This window comes from Hirundo rustica, chromosome 9 (assembly GCF_015227805.2).
Source record: "Hirundo rustica isolate bHirRus1 chromosome 9, bHirRus1.pri.v3, whole genome shotgun sequence".
Lineage (NCBI taxonomy): Eukaryota > Metazoa > Chordata > Aves > Passeriformes > Hirundinidae > Hirundo > Hirundo rustica.
Genome location: NC_053458.1, coordinates 5,738,416 through 5,756,962, shown reverse-complemented (window position 1 = coordinate 5,756,962; position 18,547 = coordinate 5,738,416). Strand labels below are relative to the sequence as shown.

The 18,547-nt window shown below is 39.3% G+C and overlaps 1 protein-coding gene across 1 annotated transcript; it reads left to right on the top strand.

The window, feature by feature from the left end:
* The first annotated feature begins 679 nt into the window (after positions 1-679).
* On the top strand, positions 680-9,764 carry GPX7 (glutathione peroxidase 7). The gene is made up of 3 exons (XM_040072990.2): positions 680-893; positions 7,138-7,399; positions 9,200-9,764. The coding sequence occupies exons 1-3, from the start codon at positions 687-689 to the stop codon at positions 9,361-9,363; spliced, it is 633 nt and encodes a 210-aa protein (XP_039928924.1). The 5' UTR covers positions 680-686; the 3' UTR covers positions 9,364-9,764.
* Positions 9,765-18,547: the final 8,783 nt, after the last annotated feature.

The window sequence follows — 18,547 nt, the reverse complement described above, 5'->3', positions numbered from 1 at the left end:
ATGTCTGAACGCTTTGATACCGAGCTCAGGTCCTGATGCTTTCTGGCTCTTTCTTGCTGGAAAAGCCTCCAGTAGTGTGGTTTCTCCCATCTCGCACAGTGAGACCAGTGGTCTGCCCACTCGCTTCTCACCAGCCAGGTGCGTGCAGAGCTGAATTTCCTGCAGGCCTGGCTGATGTGGCTGTTCTATGTGGTGTGTTGGTGATTCTGGTTTTGCTGACTGTGAGCTGTGACTCTTGTTCGGAGCACTCGCCTCAGTAACCAGTAGCAACCAAGCCACTGCTGTCCTTTGACATTACACCGTAGTCACCGTATAGTCAGTACACAAAATAAAGGGCCTTTGTAAGTCCATCAAAAATCACAACGACATAGTTAAAGCGGGATCTTTAATAACACCAAGGCCATCGCTTTGACCCCTGTAAGGGCTATTCACTTAACAGCTGGACTCAGTGATCCTCGCGGGTGCCTTCCAACCCAGAACATTCTGCCGTTCTGCCACCGGCATCCCCCAGGCTGAGCCCATAACCGTTCAGCGCACGGCCCGCACCGCGATCGCTGTGTTTGGGAGCGTGTGCATCCTCCGGGGAGCCGGCCCCGCCGGGTGCCGCAAAAGGCCGTTTGCGGCAGCGAGGCGTTTGCGGCAGCGCGGCCGGGCCGGGGCCGGGCAGAGCGCGGCGGCCGTGCAGCATGCTGGACCCGGAGGGCAGTGTGGAGCACCAGCCTGCCTCCTCCTTCCCCAAAGTCCTCCTCGTCCCTCTAGCCATGTTCCTCGCAATTGCAGCGCTCCTGCTCTTAGCCTTTTCCGCTACGCGGCAGAAGGAGCCCGATTTTTACACTTTCAAAGTTGTAAACATCAGGGGCAAGCTTGTGTCTCTGGAGAAGTACAGGGGCTCGGTAAGTGCGGCGGGGAGGGGCGGCTGCCGCTCGGGCTCACGGTCGGGCAGCCCTTGCATGTCCGCGGAGCGAGCGCGGGGGACAGCGCCGGGAGGCCGGGCACCTGGGCTGCTCGCTCTGTGGCTCTGCCCTTTGGCGAACACGGCTGGCTAACACGGGCTCCTCTTCAATAAAGCGTTTGCAGTCTAACCCCCGTGTGTGTCCGCGTTTTCTCCCGCCGCGGCCGCCTGTAGACGTGGCAGGCAGGGAACGCTGCCCTCCTGCCGTTCTCGCAGCGGCATGGATCGCTCTGGATCCTGCCTAGTCCATCGGAAGCTCAGGAAGTTCGCGTCTTTGTGCAACTTACTTTTGGAGTTTATTTCTGCCTTTTAACCGCATGACTTCTTGCGTGTTATTCTTGCCTACATCCCATTCCTTTTTAATGATCTACATTAAAACAAAAAAGAAAAAAGGGATTTGATCCGTGGCTAATGGGGTTAACATTTCGCCGTAGTTAGTAAAAACATGAGACATTACAAAGTATCAGAGTGTAGTGAAATTGTAACATCATGCAAATTCCTCTCTGGCCTTTTAGTGTGGTAGCAATATGAAGGCGGACACGTAGATACATACGTTTTTACGGTGTCTTCTAGTTACATATTACACTAAGTATTTTTAGGCAGAGTTTTCCGTACCATTATAAAACCATGTCCCTGATTATAATCTGATTTTATTTTATTTTATTTTATTTTATTCCATTCCATTCCATTCCATTCCATTCCATTCCATTCCATTCCATTCCATTCCACTCCATTCCATTCAGTTTCATTTATTTTAGTGGTTTGATCATCTAGAAAAGATGGCCAGTACCTATGGAAGAGTGATAAGAAAACTTAGCACACTCATTATTTTAATACTGTAACCTTTTATAGCCCCTTTCACAAATTATAGAAGTTAAAATCAACATAAATCCCACAAGTGCCACTCTTAGCATTCAAGTGACATATCTGTGGTACATTCAGGCAGTGCAGTAGTTTCACTGCTACCCCAAAAAGGCAGCACCACTTCTTGTTTTCACCCATTTTCTCCAGCTTTGTATTTACCCCTTCCTTTTCCCCCTCCTCAGATGTCTGAGCTCACTGGTCCACAGCAGCAGGTCACTAAAATATTGTCAGGAAGACAGAGAACCTGACAGGAGAAGGGAGACACACATTTTCTTGAGCTCAGCAAAAAGGAATACTTGTGGATTTGGACCAAATGAGAGGTTTAAATCCTATCTGGTCAAAGCCTCATGTGCCTCCTTTCACAACTGAAATACAGCAGATCTGGTCCCATGCTCTCTCAAATATCTATGTTGGAGAAAAACATGGAAGCTGTTTAATATTGAGCAATATTTGTGCTTTTTAATGAGCTACATCCAAAGGCTCTGTCAATAAATTCTGTTACTGGGGCATGTTTTGTCTGCACGTCATCTGCTAATCTGAATAAGCAAATACCACCCGCAGCTTCTCTATCTCAGGGCCAGAATCCCCATGGAAAGGAGTTAAGGGGGAACTTGGAAGGATTCCTTCCAGCCAGAGAGCTGGGGGAGTTCATCCCCTCTGGAACAAGCTGCAGAGCCTGATCTGGAATCCCATGAACAGGCAGGTTCGGGGTGCGTGCTGTGGTTCCAGGCCACCCTCCAGGTAGGGCTGGTTTCATGAAGGGGAGCTCTAGAGCTGTATCTGGGAAAGATAATAGCATTGATGAATGGTATTCTTTGATCTCTGCTAGGCCACAAGGAATAGTTTATTCCAAAAAAGTGACATTCAGCTGCTGTATGGAATAAAAGATAGATTTTCTTTAAAATTGTGCACACACATCAGCAAAGAGCCGGTAGCCTGAACATTAATAGGATCTCTGAATGCAAATTACAGCAACAAAACACATCCCTTTCTGTCATTACATTGTCAGAACTCAGTATCAAGATAGAAAAAGGTTAATTAAAACTCCCATTTATTTCTTAAAATAAACTTGCTTAAATCTGCAGTTAGATAAGTAATGTAAAGAAGTAGGTTTATCATAATATTTTAAAGCTATTAAAAGAAAGCAAATATTATTAAACTACTATGTGTGTGCTGGTGGTGTTTTAAGGAAAGTGAGTCACTAGTTAGCTGCAGGAACAATAGTCTGTTAATTGCTAAAACAGCTTTTACCAGCCTTAAGCTTTCTGGCAGATGTAGAGAAGACATTTTCTTCAATTCAGTCACTCAGCTAATTTATTTAAATAACTACTTAATTTGTAGTCAAGAAACTTACTAGGAATTAAAAAAATACAAAGGCTTCCAGACTCTAAAAAAAAATTAATGAAGTCAGCTAATTCTAAAACCAGAAGAGTCGTGCGAAGTATAAACAATCAGTGCAATTCCTGACTGACAGGATCATTTTTCAATAAATCATTATTAATATAAACTTGTGTCTATTCACATCATTGAAACAATTTTTTCATAGCAAGAAAAAAAAAAAAAAAGACTGATTGATATTAATTCACTTTCTTGTTCGAGTGTATCTTGATACGAACCACAATTACCTTCTGTTATATAGTGAAGAAAGGGAGGAGTATTACCACTGAGAAGAGAGTTCAGAACTAAAATAGATCAAAAATTGTCGGGTTCACTGTGTTGTGGAGGCTATCCTTCAGTGGTTTTTCCACACTACCATAAAATATTGACCCATCACTCGTCTACATTAAAGATGAAAGACAATAATTATGGTTGGACAAGAATCAAGAGGATCTAAACAAGATTAGTTTTAGATCTAATCTAATCTAATTCAATATTCTTATCTTTTATTATATGATCTGTATCTGATATGCTGTAAGAGGCAGCGTTCTTACCAAAAATAGTACCCATTTGGGAGTCAGAACTCCCAAACATCAACTGTTCCCTTCTGTGTTTGTGCCTGTCTTGATGTAATGGTACCAATCCACCACCCAGCTGAGCACAGTGTGCTGGGGTGGAATTAAGCAGTGTCAGTGCAATGCCTTTGGAAATCTTGAACCATAGGTACTATAATTGTGGAAAATCATTAGGCACTATAACAATTGAAGTATTATTTTTAACTGAATATTGTTATTGAAAGTATTGCTGGGCACTTTGGACCCGGGCTCGCTGCAACACCGGAGTGTGGCATTGCTGAGTGTGGATAAATGCACAGCCACTGAATTCCTGCACAAATATTGCTGTTTGTTCCATGGAGGTGACAGCTTGGTGACTTGTGCCATCTGACACTTGTGGCTGGTTCTTCCATCGGTCACACGGAGCCAATTAAGAATTTCTGGGTCTGAAACCCCAAGAATCTGCTGTCTCTGCTGACAGATTCACAAAGGATTACTTGAAGCTGAGACAGATTCCTGAATCTGTCCCAGGATTTTTTCCCTAAAGGGCGCACTCTAGTGTGAACATTAAGTAAAGCAAGAAGCGTTTTTGCAGTGTTAAATAAATGAGTTCACTATTAGAATGCATGGGTTTTCTAAGCAAAGGGAATGATGGTTTTAAGAGGTCAGGCAGCAGCTGATAAAGAGTTCAGCTGAAATGAAATCGTTTTTGTGAGGTCCATTGAACTGTTTGCACTGCACACTAGGTGGTGTGCTTGACTTGCACTCTCAGGCATATGGAACTTAATTTTAATCATTAATAGTTGTAAGAAGTCAACGTACAGCCTCTACATGAGAGCAAACAAATAAACAAAAAAGAATGACTGTTATTTATTAAAAATAAACTAGAGACAAAAAAAAAAAAAAAAAAAAAAAAAAAAAATCAGCATATGAAATCACTTCTAATACCAGACACCTGAAATATAACTCAGGAAGGATTTTTAAAGAATCATTTTAAACATTCATCGAGAAATACTAATAGATCACACAAGTTTTCATCACATATGTTAGTTACACTGTTAAGAGGTTTGCACTATTAAATTATGGAGTTCAGTAATGGAGAATTCAGTTACAGAGAATGCATTTTTTTAAGGAAAAAAAGAGAAGCATGATGTGTCTGCCATGCAAGAAATGCTGAGTGTAGTTTCCATTTGTTTGGGGGGAATACTTTTGGAAGTTTGCACTATTGTCACTATGAGCTCTCAAGACTTTCACCACCATGCCTAGTAACCACTGGTTTTAAGCAGCCGTAAATGAAAATAGTTATTTCTTTTTGAGTGGATACTTTCAAGCATTCTCTTTACTAAAAATCAAGTAAAAGTTATAAAAGCTTGCAATTCATCTTTCATATCTGTTTTAACATGAAAACAATGCCTACACAACCTTTTTTCCCCCAAACCTCCAATGACAAATTCTTACATTACCGTTCTATCTGAAAGAAGGAACCAATAGAGGTGGACTCAGTAAGGTGTATGAATTCTTCTGCATCATGAAAATTCCAAGGCATAAATTATATTTTAAAAAACTTCTAAAATTTCATATGGAAGAACTACTAGTGACTTCAGCTCTTAGTCATACAATTTATCTTTATTTCATATTAAACTACAGTTATCACTATGCTTGATAAATCAGATTATGTGAAAAGAACAGAACTGCCAATAGTTATTTTTTATGTCTAACATACAAATTCTGTTTCGAATACTGAGTCTGCAACAGGAATGCATCAAAAAATTATTACCTCTTCTCTGAAAAAAAAAAAAAAATCTAATTATGTACCATAACTTTGGATGTTTTAGGAGACTGAATTTAAAATTTCAGGCAGAGCTTGTAAGTGTTGTCTGAATGAAAGTGACGATTTGGAGGTGAGATGGCTGCAGGTGATAGTTCATATACAAGTGCACAGGGGCTGTTTAGATTGTATCCTGTTGACACACTGCACCACAAAGAAGATTACACCAAGTTGAGCTTTGATAGATTTCCTGTCTTCCAGGGAAAACAGTATCACTCCAAATCCACTTTAAATTCAGTAGCTGGACTTTGATGATTCTCATAGGTCCTTCCAACTCAGGATATTCTATGATTCTATGATAGCCATACAGTTATGCAAAGTAGAAAATACACAAAGTAAGTGCTAATGTTCAATGTAAGAAATTACAAACACCAACATCCCTTTAGCTTTTTCTTTGCTCATTCCTACCCCTTCTACACATTTCATTTTATGATCCCATATATTACCCAGATATGTGCCTTTATATGCCAGTTAGTTTTCTGGCTTTAAAAGCACTACACACATGTTGTCACTTATTTTTCACTAAATAGAATTTATTTCACACATCCTATTTCCTTAAATACTTTTGTATAAAAGTATTAGAATGGACTCAATTTATGTAGAATGAGCAGCAACTAACACCAAATTTGCGAGAATAACAAAACTATAAGTCTAAAATTCTAGAAGTTATTTAAGGATAAAATATCTCAAAAAACCAATGAAAAATACTTCAAGGCTTTGAGAAACACTGATATATGTTAGTTCAGGGTTAGGTCACTTAATATCCCCAATAAATTCTCTTGTTCCTGTAGTGCTCACCTGTCTGTGACAGCTTCCTCCAGCTGGATCTGTGCTGGCAGACACATCTGCTCAGATCTGACTGACAACATACACAGCATTCAACGTGATCCACTGCAGGAATGACTGCAAAGGACAGTGGGCAGCCTTCACCTCTTGGAATCTCTAACTGAGGCAGTAAACCTTTGTGTAAAACCTGTTGTCATTTTGTCACGACTGAGTAGATTTACTCTAGAAGTGATGGGATTTTTTACAGCCCACACTGCACAGACAAACCCCAAATCCTGTAATTGCTTCCATTAACTTCCAGGTCAAGACATCCACACTAGTAATGATAAATGGATCAGCCACTTCTGCAGGGGCATTAAATTTTGAGCAAGGAAACATGCTGCAGAGCAGACACTTCACAACAGATAAATAAACAACAAAAATTACATAGGTTTGCAAGTTTCTTTCATGCATCTTGGTATATCTTAGCTGGATGGTCACCTCTTAATTATGCTTACAAACTGTCCAAAAGGCAGCATGGAAAAACACAGATTCTCAGTAAATTGAAGATTAAGATTGCCTAGCAGTTGGTTGATTATCTTAATGCTTGCCAAAGAGGAATACATTAAAAAAATATTAAATCTTCCTTTTGTGAACAGAGCTCAATGTAGTTTCAAATACGTGCTCAGTCACAGTTCCCTAGACATATGGGGTTTTTTAATAGTCTGCATTCCAGTCTACATGTTGGAAAACTTCTGTGTGCAACATGTTTTTAAACATGCTCTCTTGTTCTTCAGGTGTCTCTAGTTGTCAACGTTGCCAGTGAGTGTGGGTACACAGACAGCCACTACAAGGCCTTACAGCAGCTGCAGAGAGACCTGGGCCCCTACCATTTCAATGTGCTGGCATTCCCCTGCAATCAGTTTGGGCAGCAAGAACCAGACACCAACAAAGAAATCGAGAGTTTTGCACGAAAGACTTATGGTGCCTCCTTCCCCATGTTCAGCAAAATCACAGTCAGTGGAGCCGGTGCAATCCCTGCCTTCAAGTACTTAATTGGTGAGTGACCTGCAATGCTAGAGGGTTGTTTCTCCTGCACAGAAGTCCTCTGACACAAAATACCACCCAACAGAACACAGAGATCTCTGACTGTGCTCACAGAGTTGTCAGGCTGAAGAGGTTGGAAATCATGCAGTCCCTCCTCCTGCAAAAGGCACGATTTCTCTTTGTCACCTTTGTCTTAACTTCCAAAAGATCTCCAGAGATGAAGACACATCAATAGCAGACGTGCTGTTAAAGCTGGTCCAATAAATCTATACATGGAATGCAGGCCTTGAAATACTCTATGCATACAAGTCCCTGACCTTGCCTCTTCCACTCTGCAGCCTCCTGAGTGCTCCTCCTGTGACGTATGTGCTGCAGGTTGGATTTATAAGATTCATCTCAAGAGCTGTAGGGTCAGTAGAAGTGAAGCACCTCATAATTTACTTCAACAATCAAAAAGTGAAAGGCACTACACAATGTCCTTGATTACTCCCTTCCTCGTTCCTCCCCAAGCGCTGGAACAGCCATACTGTGCAGTTCCTCCTGTTCCAATCTGCTTTATAGCCAGCACTGACACTGAAGAGGTTTTGCTGGTTCTTACCAGCCAGCAAGGCAGGATATTCCTTATCAAGGCACTACTTTTCTTGCACTGAACAAATGCCCTAAATACCGTTTAAATGCTCTATTAAAATGTCAGCCTTAACCCAATGTGAAGGAAATGTCTTTCAGCAATGAAATAATAAAGCCCAGTGTGACACAGTATCACCTGCATTCTGCAAGGACCATATCCCTGCTGCTTCTCTGCGGCACCACAGGGTTCTCCCAAATCCCACTGAATTTAAAGGAGTGTGGATATTATTTTTGACTGCCTCAAGCTCATCTCATTCCGGGTGTCTGTAATGGATCACCCTGCTAGCCAGGCTTCCCTGTAATCCTCTTCACATCCTTCCGTCTCTGTTTTGCCCAGGAGAGTTGTTCCTGCAGACATGTCCCAGGAAACTTGCAAAGCTTGTGTTTCCCTGCTCGCCTGCCCGCAGGGGGAGGCTGTGTCTTTATTCAGCACAATGACAGCATAGCTAAAAGAGTAGGTCCGGCTGTGTCTTAGTGATACATTGAAATAACTTCTGATTCCTTGCGAGGTTTGCCCAAGGCATAAAAGGTGGGGGGGAAAAAAGCTAATTTGTTTGTAGCGTCTGTACATGTGCTTTTAGGGGGATGATGTTCCTGGTCTGTTTGAAAGTCCTGGAAATTTTGTTAGTCACATAGCAGAAGAGTAAAGGGTAAGAGTGTGACTCATGTAAAAGGGTATGCGATCAGGAAGAGAAAAACTGTAGTAGATAAGAATTAGGTGGAAACCAGCAACAATTACTTTGTTATTTTCATGTAGCATTTCTTGAAACAATTTTCTGAAGCACATCACGCTGGGTGCGTTTGGAGAGAAAATTCTGGCTAAGCAAGTAATCAGTCCTGGTACAGCTATATTGTCATGCCAAATTCCATTTCCTGTCAGTGTTCAGCTGTATCAGGTATATCTCTATAGCACAGCCTCACACACACATGCCCTCACACACTTCAACACTGATTATTGTGCTTTCTCTGGGCTCAAGCTTCCCTGTTTCCATTAGTCTCCAAGGGACTACTGTCTAGTTAAAGATATCTGTCAGAAAATTAATCTTATTCAGTCTGAATTTCCTCTTAATTTTACATTCCTTCTTCCTCTGTGAGGTTAATCATCAAATTGACATGAAGAAATGTCAGGAATTGGCTAATGTGGTTTTCTAATATTTAATTTTTTTATTTTTTTTCCCCCTGTAGACTCTACAGGAGAAGAACCAACCTGGAACTTCTGGAAATACCTGGTGGACCCCAATGGGAAAGCAGTAAAGGTTTGGGACTCTACTGTCTCTGTTGAAGAAATAAGACCCCATGTTACGGAACTTGTAAGGAAAATCATCCTGAAGAAGAAAGATGAATTATGACTTTCAAAAATCCCAGCATGCCAATTGCATCTTAATTGAGAATTAGGGCTGGACTTTGTCTTTTCACATTCCAGAACAGAGGATATGGGGAAAGGAAGTTATGACCAGTTGAATCTGCATTCACCATCCAAGAATGTAGAAACCAGCAAGATAACATGGTCAAAGTAATATAATACTTTTCTCCGACCAAATTCAGTTTGAGTTTTCTAAGAAAGAAGAAATCTTCAGCACTTGTTTCTTCCCCAATTCAATTGTTAGTTGTTGGTAACCCTAAAGGAAGTCAGTTCGTCTAGGACAAAAGGTCAGAATAATGTGAATATCCTAGCTGGGATCTCCCTGATATCTACAAATCTGTTGTCATAATTTGATTGCAAACTGAATAAAATAAACAGCAAAAAGTGCATCATTGATTTAATGTATGTGCTAGGAAGAGGGGCGAAACAGATATCTTCTGACCAGGCAGAATGTGCATGTTCCAATCACCACAGTCAAACACAGCTAATTTCATCTGTCTAGAAAGTTTAGAAGGGCATGGAGAAAACACATCTATAAAGCTTAAATGAAAGAAATATGAAGACAAAGGCCCTGTAAAATTTTTTCAGAAGCCATAAGGAGAATTTCTGCATTTTTTCAGCAAGATTATCAGATTTTATTTAAATAGTCATTTGAACATCTGTAGGACCAGAGCCTACGTGAAATGGCTATTTCTTTCTTCTACTAGGATTTTGCCTTAGAATTACTCTCCCCCCATAAAACTGATGTTAAATTCATTTTTTCAGTTTATAACACTATCCAATTTTGCTGCATGTACAGACAAACATCAAACAGTCAAATTATTTTTTTCCACGGAAATAATTTTTCAACTATTTAATTCTTGCATAATGTTATATAATTTAATACCACATTAGTGTTACAAATGCTTAATGGAACCTTTTTCAACCATAGCAGTCAGGCATCTGCTCAGACTTCACAAGTCCCTAGCTCATGTTAAAATAATAACACTAATGCTGGCAGCCTCACTGTTCCTTGTCAGAGACCCTTTGAAAATCTTGTCAGGAAGGACTCTTTTTATCTCAACAAAAACTCAGTGTTCCCATCCTGTTAACCTCAGGATGCCTTAAGAAGAATCTAGCATTGCCCAACTACAGTATTATTGATTAGTGAAAGCCTTTTTTGTGCTTTCTGATGCTTTCAAGTAGAACAACGTTTGTCCATATGGTTTTCAGGGCCCATGTGTACAAATAAACCTTAATTGGTAAAGACTTTTCCCGACTCCTCACTGTCATTAGAGCTTTTCAGCATCCAAACAGGCTCTTGTTGAAATCAAAGGTAAATATTATGGCATGGCCTGGCTCACAGAACAAGAGGGGAAAGAAGAATACTGACTGGGCTTGTTCTGTGGAGTTCTCCATGGAGTTAGGAGCTCCAGGTACTTTAGGATTTGCAGGAAGAATGTGAAGGACAGAGATTATACTGCACAAAACAATCTCAGATTGCCTGAAAGAAGCTGAGAGCAAGCTTTTTTAAGTTTTAGTGAAAAAAAAAAAAAGAGGGGGTGGAAGAGACAATAAAAGGAAGGAGTAATAGAAGAACACGAGTAAAAGGAGAAATCAAGTCAAAAGAAAGAAAATGAGAAGGAAATTAAAAGACAGTGTGCAGCCAAATAATCTTTGGGACAAAAGCAGCATGGAAATGTTCAAGTCTGGACTTTGATACTAATGAGTATGTTCCAAGCTCTATCAGCTACTTCCCACTTGAACTGTAACTTAAGAGTGCAGGAAATTGGTGCTTGTGGCAGTGAATATCTGTATTTTCCTCCTCTGATGGTGAGAGAAGTGAACTCTATGCTTGATTCAGTCATTTATTCTATTCTTACGTGGATCACTCTAAGACAGTGGTTGCTAAGGATATCACAAAGGAAGGAAAATCAGGCCCAGCTGACGCTGTGCATGGACAGAGAATCCAACTCCTAGAAAAGGAGGTCTTTATTACTCCACAAACTCTTTCTCTTTTCTCTGTCCTTTGAGGCTAATGCAATGCCCCAGCACACTGTTAGCAAGTGTGCAGTGCTTAAAATTTTCTCCTTAGAAAGTGTGTTTCTATTTTATACCTAAAACCTGGATGAGACCAAACCAGGCTATGAAAAATATTTTAAGCCTTTTCTATTTCAGTTCTGTGTGTCCAACTTCAAACAGAACTCTGGATTTACGTAGAAACAATCTTCTATTCTCTATTAGACAAGTTCTACAGATCTGAAGAGATATAATGGCAAGGATCAGTTGGGAAGGTTTGTCCTATATGGACAAATTTTTTTGTGTTGCTTTTAAAATCATTATGAAGCACAAAAAAAAGCTTTCACTGCTTTCATTCGTCAACAATACTGCAATTGGACAAGACTAGATTCTTCCTAAAGCATCCTGGAGTGAAGAGCAGGGGACCTGAGCATTATGTTTTTGTTGAGATAAAAGAGTTCTTCATCACAAGATTTTCAAAGGGCTTCTGTCAAGGAACAATGAGGCTGCAATTGTTAGCGTTATTATTTTAGAGTGAGTGAAGAATTTCTGCAATCTGAAGTCTGAGCAGATGCCTGAGTGCTAAGGATAACTCCAGACCGATGTTGTTATTACAAGTTTGGCCATTTGAAGAAAACTAAGGTAAGTATTACATATGCAAGCCTTGAAAAACAACATATTTGAACAGCCACATATTTTTAAGCACATAACTACTTTCTCTGAACTTAACAAATACATTTTCATTATTAAATTAAGCATGGCATAGATTCCATCCTTTGTTGAATTAAATCAGTTTGTAGAAGAAATTCTTTGGCCTTTTAATGAAAGTTCTGGAGTAAAAATAAAAATTCTCAGTTGTAGATTAATACATATCTGGTCACACTGTAAGTACTTCATGACTTCCTGCTCAGAAAAATTGCAAATCAAATTACACTGAGTTGAATTTGACTATTGAGACTATAGAGAGAGCATGCAGAGATCAGAAATTAGTTTTTTTGCCTCTCGAATTCCAGCACTGTTTGAATCTGACAGAGATCTTCCCTACAGCAAGTTCTGAGGACTGTAAACCAGCTCTGAATCCATAGCACAGGACTATTTTTCTTTGCCACTTATCTGCTTTGCAGAGAAAATAGAGTGTTTATTAACAGATGAGAACATAGAGAGCAATTTCCTTGATTATCTAAGACTTGATCTCCTACAGTTTGCACTTTTACAGGTGTGAACTCTTGGCCTGTTGATTTAAACATCAAACTAAGCACCTGGACAGGATTGTATGTAGCCACATACCTCCTTTGGCATGCCACAGGGAAAAGAAATTATTTCAAAGCATAAATATAAGTTTAAAATTAGACAGGGCACTTTTGATCTTTTGAAACTTTGTCTCATAGAGATTGTAATAATCAGACCTATGTGAAGCCAAAGTTCTGTTTTGAAATGGAATATGCTACATTGAAATAGAGCAATTGAATGATGCAATAGACAGGGGTTTAAACCTCATTTTTTTGGCATTATAAGGAGAATGGAGCCAAATACCCTAGTTATCCTGACAGTCACATCTGCTTTTTTGGATAAATCCTGGGAATGTTTCACTTGAGCTTCTATTGTGATTTTAGTCAGAAATTTCAGTGGCAAACCAGACACAATTTCTCTGTGCTGGATGATACTCCATTTATCCTTTCAAACACAAGAGTATCTCATTCAAGAAATTGCTGATGTTAGCCATGATTTTCAGAAGACTGGACATCTCTTTGGTTAAGCAAACAAATTTTATGTTACCTTTGATTATTGCGTCAACCAAATATATTCTGTGCACAGATAAATCTATACTCATCTACTCATAGAGCCAGATGGAATTTAACAAGCTTATTTCTGACTCATTCACAGAAGGAGTCAAGTAAGCAGAGAAGTCAGGTACTCTCTGTGACAATTAACAGATCCTGTGGTAAAAGCGTCACTGACAAAACACAAAGGAGTTTACAAACCTTTTGACAGATGGGATACTGAAAGCACCAAATTTGAGGACTAATTCTTAACCATATTAAAGCTCCATAGCAGACACATACACAGAGCAGAAGGAAATCACTGAGCTGTACCAAACGACATCTCAGAGCTGGTCTGTGATCTGGTGCCACACAGCTGATTCACCTGCCTAGGCAGCTCACAAACACAGTGGAGCCCACCATATAGGACAAGGAACAACAAAACCAACTCTTTTATGCCAACTCTGCAGCACCCCAGCACAGACAGCGGTGGAGGCTTTTCTAGTGGTGGTGGCTGCCCTTTTCCAGCTGTCTCTGCACAGCAGCTGAAGGCAGCCCCTGGTAACTTTCCACCCTTAGCCTAGAAAACCTGACCCAAGCCATCAGTCCACCTGCTAAGAGATAAGATGGGCTGTTTTATCTCAAAGCACTGCACAATACCTGCTCAACAAGGTCTTCTAAACTTACTCCTGGAGACAAGAACAATTGAAGGATCATTGTGTTTTGAGTGAGCAGACTTGTACTCTTGAAGGTAGGCACAGACATGAAAGATTTCAAGGTGATTCTGCTGATGGAGATTCTTTTTCCCCACTCCAGTGGAACTAACAAAATCTACTTGGTCAGGGCCAGATTCTTCCCCAGCACTAATTGATGGAAGAGTGACAGTAAAAGGAAATAATAGCATTCTAGAACAATAGAAAAACAATAGAAAAGGCTGAAACACAATTTTGTGGAGAACAAACTTGGTAATGCCTGATCTGTAATTGCAGTACTTTGGAACACTTCCCCATCAGACAGAAATTACAGATATTCCAGCTTCAGGGAGCTGTAGTTTTCGTTTCCTTCAGTGAAAGATGCAGTAAGAAAGCTGTTATTGTATTCTGTAAAACAGTCCTCTGGGGATTTTTTGTCCTCCTTTCCCTAAAGGCATTGCCGATTCATCATAATTAGTGCTTTCATCTGAATTATAGGATGAACCAGTATATTTTTCTTTATCAAGCAAAGAAATCTGACCATGATAAATAAAGAACAGCTGGCAAGGAAAATATACATAACCCAAAGATTGTTTATCCACCCTTTGGAAAAGGGCACAATAGCCAAACTGCTCCTTGTAAGTAAAGAGCTTGCTGAATCCACTGTTTAAATTATAAATCAGCTTCTCTAACCCTTAGTTAAAGTCACATCGCTCATTCTGATTTGTCATTACTTCTGTATTCAAAACACTGTCTATTTTATTACTGGTATTTTCCTGTTCTCTGGAGAGACCACTAACCACTAGAGATATGTAGGGAAATGTTTTTCTGGCATATAAGCATTTTAGATTTGAAATCTCCTCTTCCAAATCCAGGCACATTATTTTAAGATTTCAAGCAAAAGTATCCCCTAAACTGTCAGTTTGGTTCAGCTGAAACATTTAGCTGGATATAACTGATGAGAAACATTTCAAAGCTGATATTTATGTTTTCAAACTTAATAAATAAAATGTTAAAATGAAAATAATTTCAAACCAAGAAATAGAATCTAAATGCCAATATAAAAAGCTTTGATGATTTTAAAACTTAGAAAATTTATTATGTGAATTTTGTTGAAACACTTTTTCTACAAGTTTCGGCTTAGGGAACAGTTTGGTTAAAAAATTGGCAATTCTTTTGAAAAAGTCTTGCTACCTTCAGAGGCTACTAATCTGTTCTGCCTTTAGCTATACTGAAGTCATCAGGAATATATCATTGAGTAAAATCGCAATATCAACTCTCTCTGATTATATGAATCACTTGGTTTTATTGAATACTGGGAACTGCGAGACACCATTTCTAGTTGTTAACTGCATGCTCAGTGTTTGTCAAACAACTAAGAAACTGGGAACAAAGAGTTCAACAAAACAGTTTTAGAAAACCAAAACATTTCAAGAACTGACTTAAAAAAATCATGTGAATAATTCATGCAGTTAACATGTAATTAGCATAATTTTAATAATTCAATAGAAGAAAGGGTGTAAACCAGATTTCTTTTTAAGATTTAAGAAGGTAAGAGAACACCAATAGACAGCCAGCTGCTAGGGGGTTAACTTTTCCCAAGTTTTAGGTGGGAAGTTGTATGCAATGAGAAGGTGTCATTGTATGTACAGGTGGAAAATTCAGGGTAAATTATTTCAATGCCAGAGAAAGATTTTAGAGCAGAGGCATACTTTTGTTATCAAGCTCTATTAAAAAGCTGAATTACTGCAGCTATGGCAAGTGGATGCATAATCCTCTGTCATCTACTGGGAATTTTTTCTGCCCTGTGAATATTTAATCTGGTCTGACATAGTTCTCTGACAATTCTACCTGTCAATTTAAAGTTCATTGCTTTTCTAGCCTTTCACCTCTGACCATTTCTTTTGATTCTTTCCTTGACGTCTCCTTCTGATATAATTAAAGATTGATAGCCCACTCTACTAAGTATCTATTGAAAAGTATTCTTAAAGCATCTGGTAGTAGGTCAAAACACAGTAGACAAAAGGAGGAAAAGGGGTTCAATGGAAGGTATAATGATTTGAAGCAATTTTATTTTCTCTCTCTGGTTTAGTTCACAATCAGAGGTCATTTACTCACCTTCTATTAACAGCAGGACAACAAAGGATAAAGGAGATATTTAAATGCTTATGTTGGCAATGTGTTGAAAGGAGAACCCTGGATGGAAGAGGATCATTCTGGTTTGGTGCCAGGATTGGCAGTTTTGCTAACTAAATTTTAGAAAAATGAACGCTGCTTACTTGGTGGAGTCATTCTGACTTGGGTCTCAAAGACAGCTCTGGCCATACTTTTGTGCTGTAAAACTCAAGGTGAGCCTCAGCCTCCTGTGCCTCTGCTAGACAAACCACTCCACTGCCCAGGATCAAGGGCAACTGAATTTCTGAGAATCTGAAGAAAATCTCTCATGAGTCTTTCCCAAGATGTGCTTTTCCTTATGTTCTGTACCAGGTACGGAAGCTCAGTAACTGCTACCAATGACAACATCAATGAGCAAAAATTACCTGAGTCTCCTGTGCATTCTAATCTTACAGCGAGTACTTGTCTATTTTATATCCTGCAAAACATCATTTCTAAGCACTTCAATATTTATTGAAAATCCTCCTGAAGGATCCTTGTCCAAAGTACTGTGTACTAGTCTGAAATGTGCCTGATCGTTCCAAGTAAGCAGTAGTCTGAACCTCTTGTTGGAGACAGCTCTTTGTCAAGGACACACCTAATTATTTTCTTCCTTCCAAGAGCATTTTGTACATATTAAAGCACAGCATGTGAAAAACCTGCTGCAGGTTTCTGCATCATGTAGTGTTCAGACTGGATACTCTCAGTCTTGGACTTGGTTTCTTGCATTGGAAATGTCTCCTTTCTGACACAAAGCATATGAATTAATCAGTCTGTTGTCTTATTTTCCTCTCATTTAGTAGAGTTGATAAGACTAGGCAAATATTTGTTAGTTAATTAACAAGTGAATGAAATTACATCCTACATGGAGGCTGGTTGTAAAATATACAGTATGATATGAACCTAAGTCCTAAATTAACAAATGAATAATGTTGTATACCCTCAATAGCCACACAGATGTGTTGGAAGGACCAAGAGCTTTAGCATCTGTAAATATTTTGGCTTTTTTGTGCATTAAATCTCTAACAGCCAGTTATAAACTCACATTCTTGTGGCTCTCAGTTGGCTTGAATGTCAGAAATGCAGGAAATCAGCTGTTCTCAGGAAACAAACTCACCTTGAGTCACAGTAACTGGGGAATAATGAAGTAAAAAACACTTGAAAAAAGTCAGTTATGCTTCTGGCACATCACTATCAATGCCACTTAGTTAGTGATCTTAGTTCATACACTTCAGTAGCTCTCAAAATAAGTTTAAAACCCCCTCAATATATGCACCAACACTGATAATTACAATTCCACTGGTCCCCTTTCCTGCTTGCAATAATTACCTGTTGGGAAGCGCAGGATGACGTCTCTGGGACTCGATGGTGACTCACCAAAGAGTGACCTCATGGCAGGGGACTGATTTTGTTACCACTATTCTAAATACATTTCAGCCCTTGATATATGAGCTGAATGGATTATTTTCTAAAATGAACAGACAGTGAAGCATCTGTTATTTCCAGAGAAGTAAAGAATGCTCAGCACTCTCCTGCCTGTCAGGCCAGGTTTGTTTTTGCGTAGGCTTGCAGCAGAGAGGCAGCACACTCGTTATTTCTCTTCCTTTTGCATTCTCAGGTGGAAGGTGGCTCCTTTTAAGATTATTCTAATAATTGATGCAAGACTTAAATATGAGCAGTGAGATGATACTGCATTATTTCAAAAGAAAGCCCACAAAGCTTTTTACACTTCAAGGCAGATATTTCCATATTGCTGCTAGCACAGAACAAGAGAATATCTCGATTTGGGAGGAACCCATAAACTCATTGAGTTCAGCTCCTCACAGAATCATCTCATTCACATTCTGCCAAAAACCATGGGCAATTTCCAGGCATAAGGACTTTTTTGTAGAATAGTTAGCTTTCAAAATTTCTACACCCAAGAGATAATGTGAAAGCCTTAAAGGTTAGGTGGATTACTGCTTATGTTTGGCCATGTATAGGATGCTGACTTTATTTGTTTATATAATCACAATTCTTGCATTTTTAAACAAGATTTGAGACCTTCTGAGAACAAATTGCAGTAATATAAAAACATTACAGAATTCCTATAGGCATTATTCTGAATCAGAAAAGAGATTAGAATTTGGAGTGGGAGCTTCTAATATAAAAATGTCTAGTGTGATAAAAATTCTGAATTTGAGACCTGTGTGAGATAGAAATACAAATTGCCATTGAAATAGGCAGTGCAGTGCTCGTGTCTCAGCCTGAACATTTTGAATGCAAAATTTATAATGCAATTCAATTATAAAATAGCAATCAGTGACGCAAAAAGAAAAACCCCAAGAAAATATTGAAATTTCATCTTCTTTAATCCTTATCTTTCTTTACATTGATACAAATGCTGATTTAAAGTCCACCAGTAAGAAGAAACATGTGAAATCACAGTGATACCTGTGCACTCACAGCTAATAATGACTTCACTGGCTCTGAAGCAAAGAGGCTTCATACCCTGTTTATATTTACAAGGCTGTACATGTGCAGGATGGAAGTATTCCCCAATAACTGAACCAGCTGATTGGGAAAA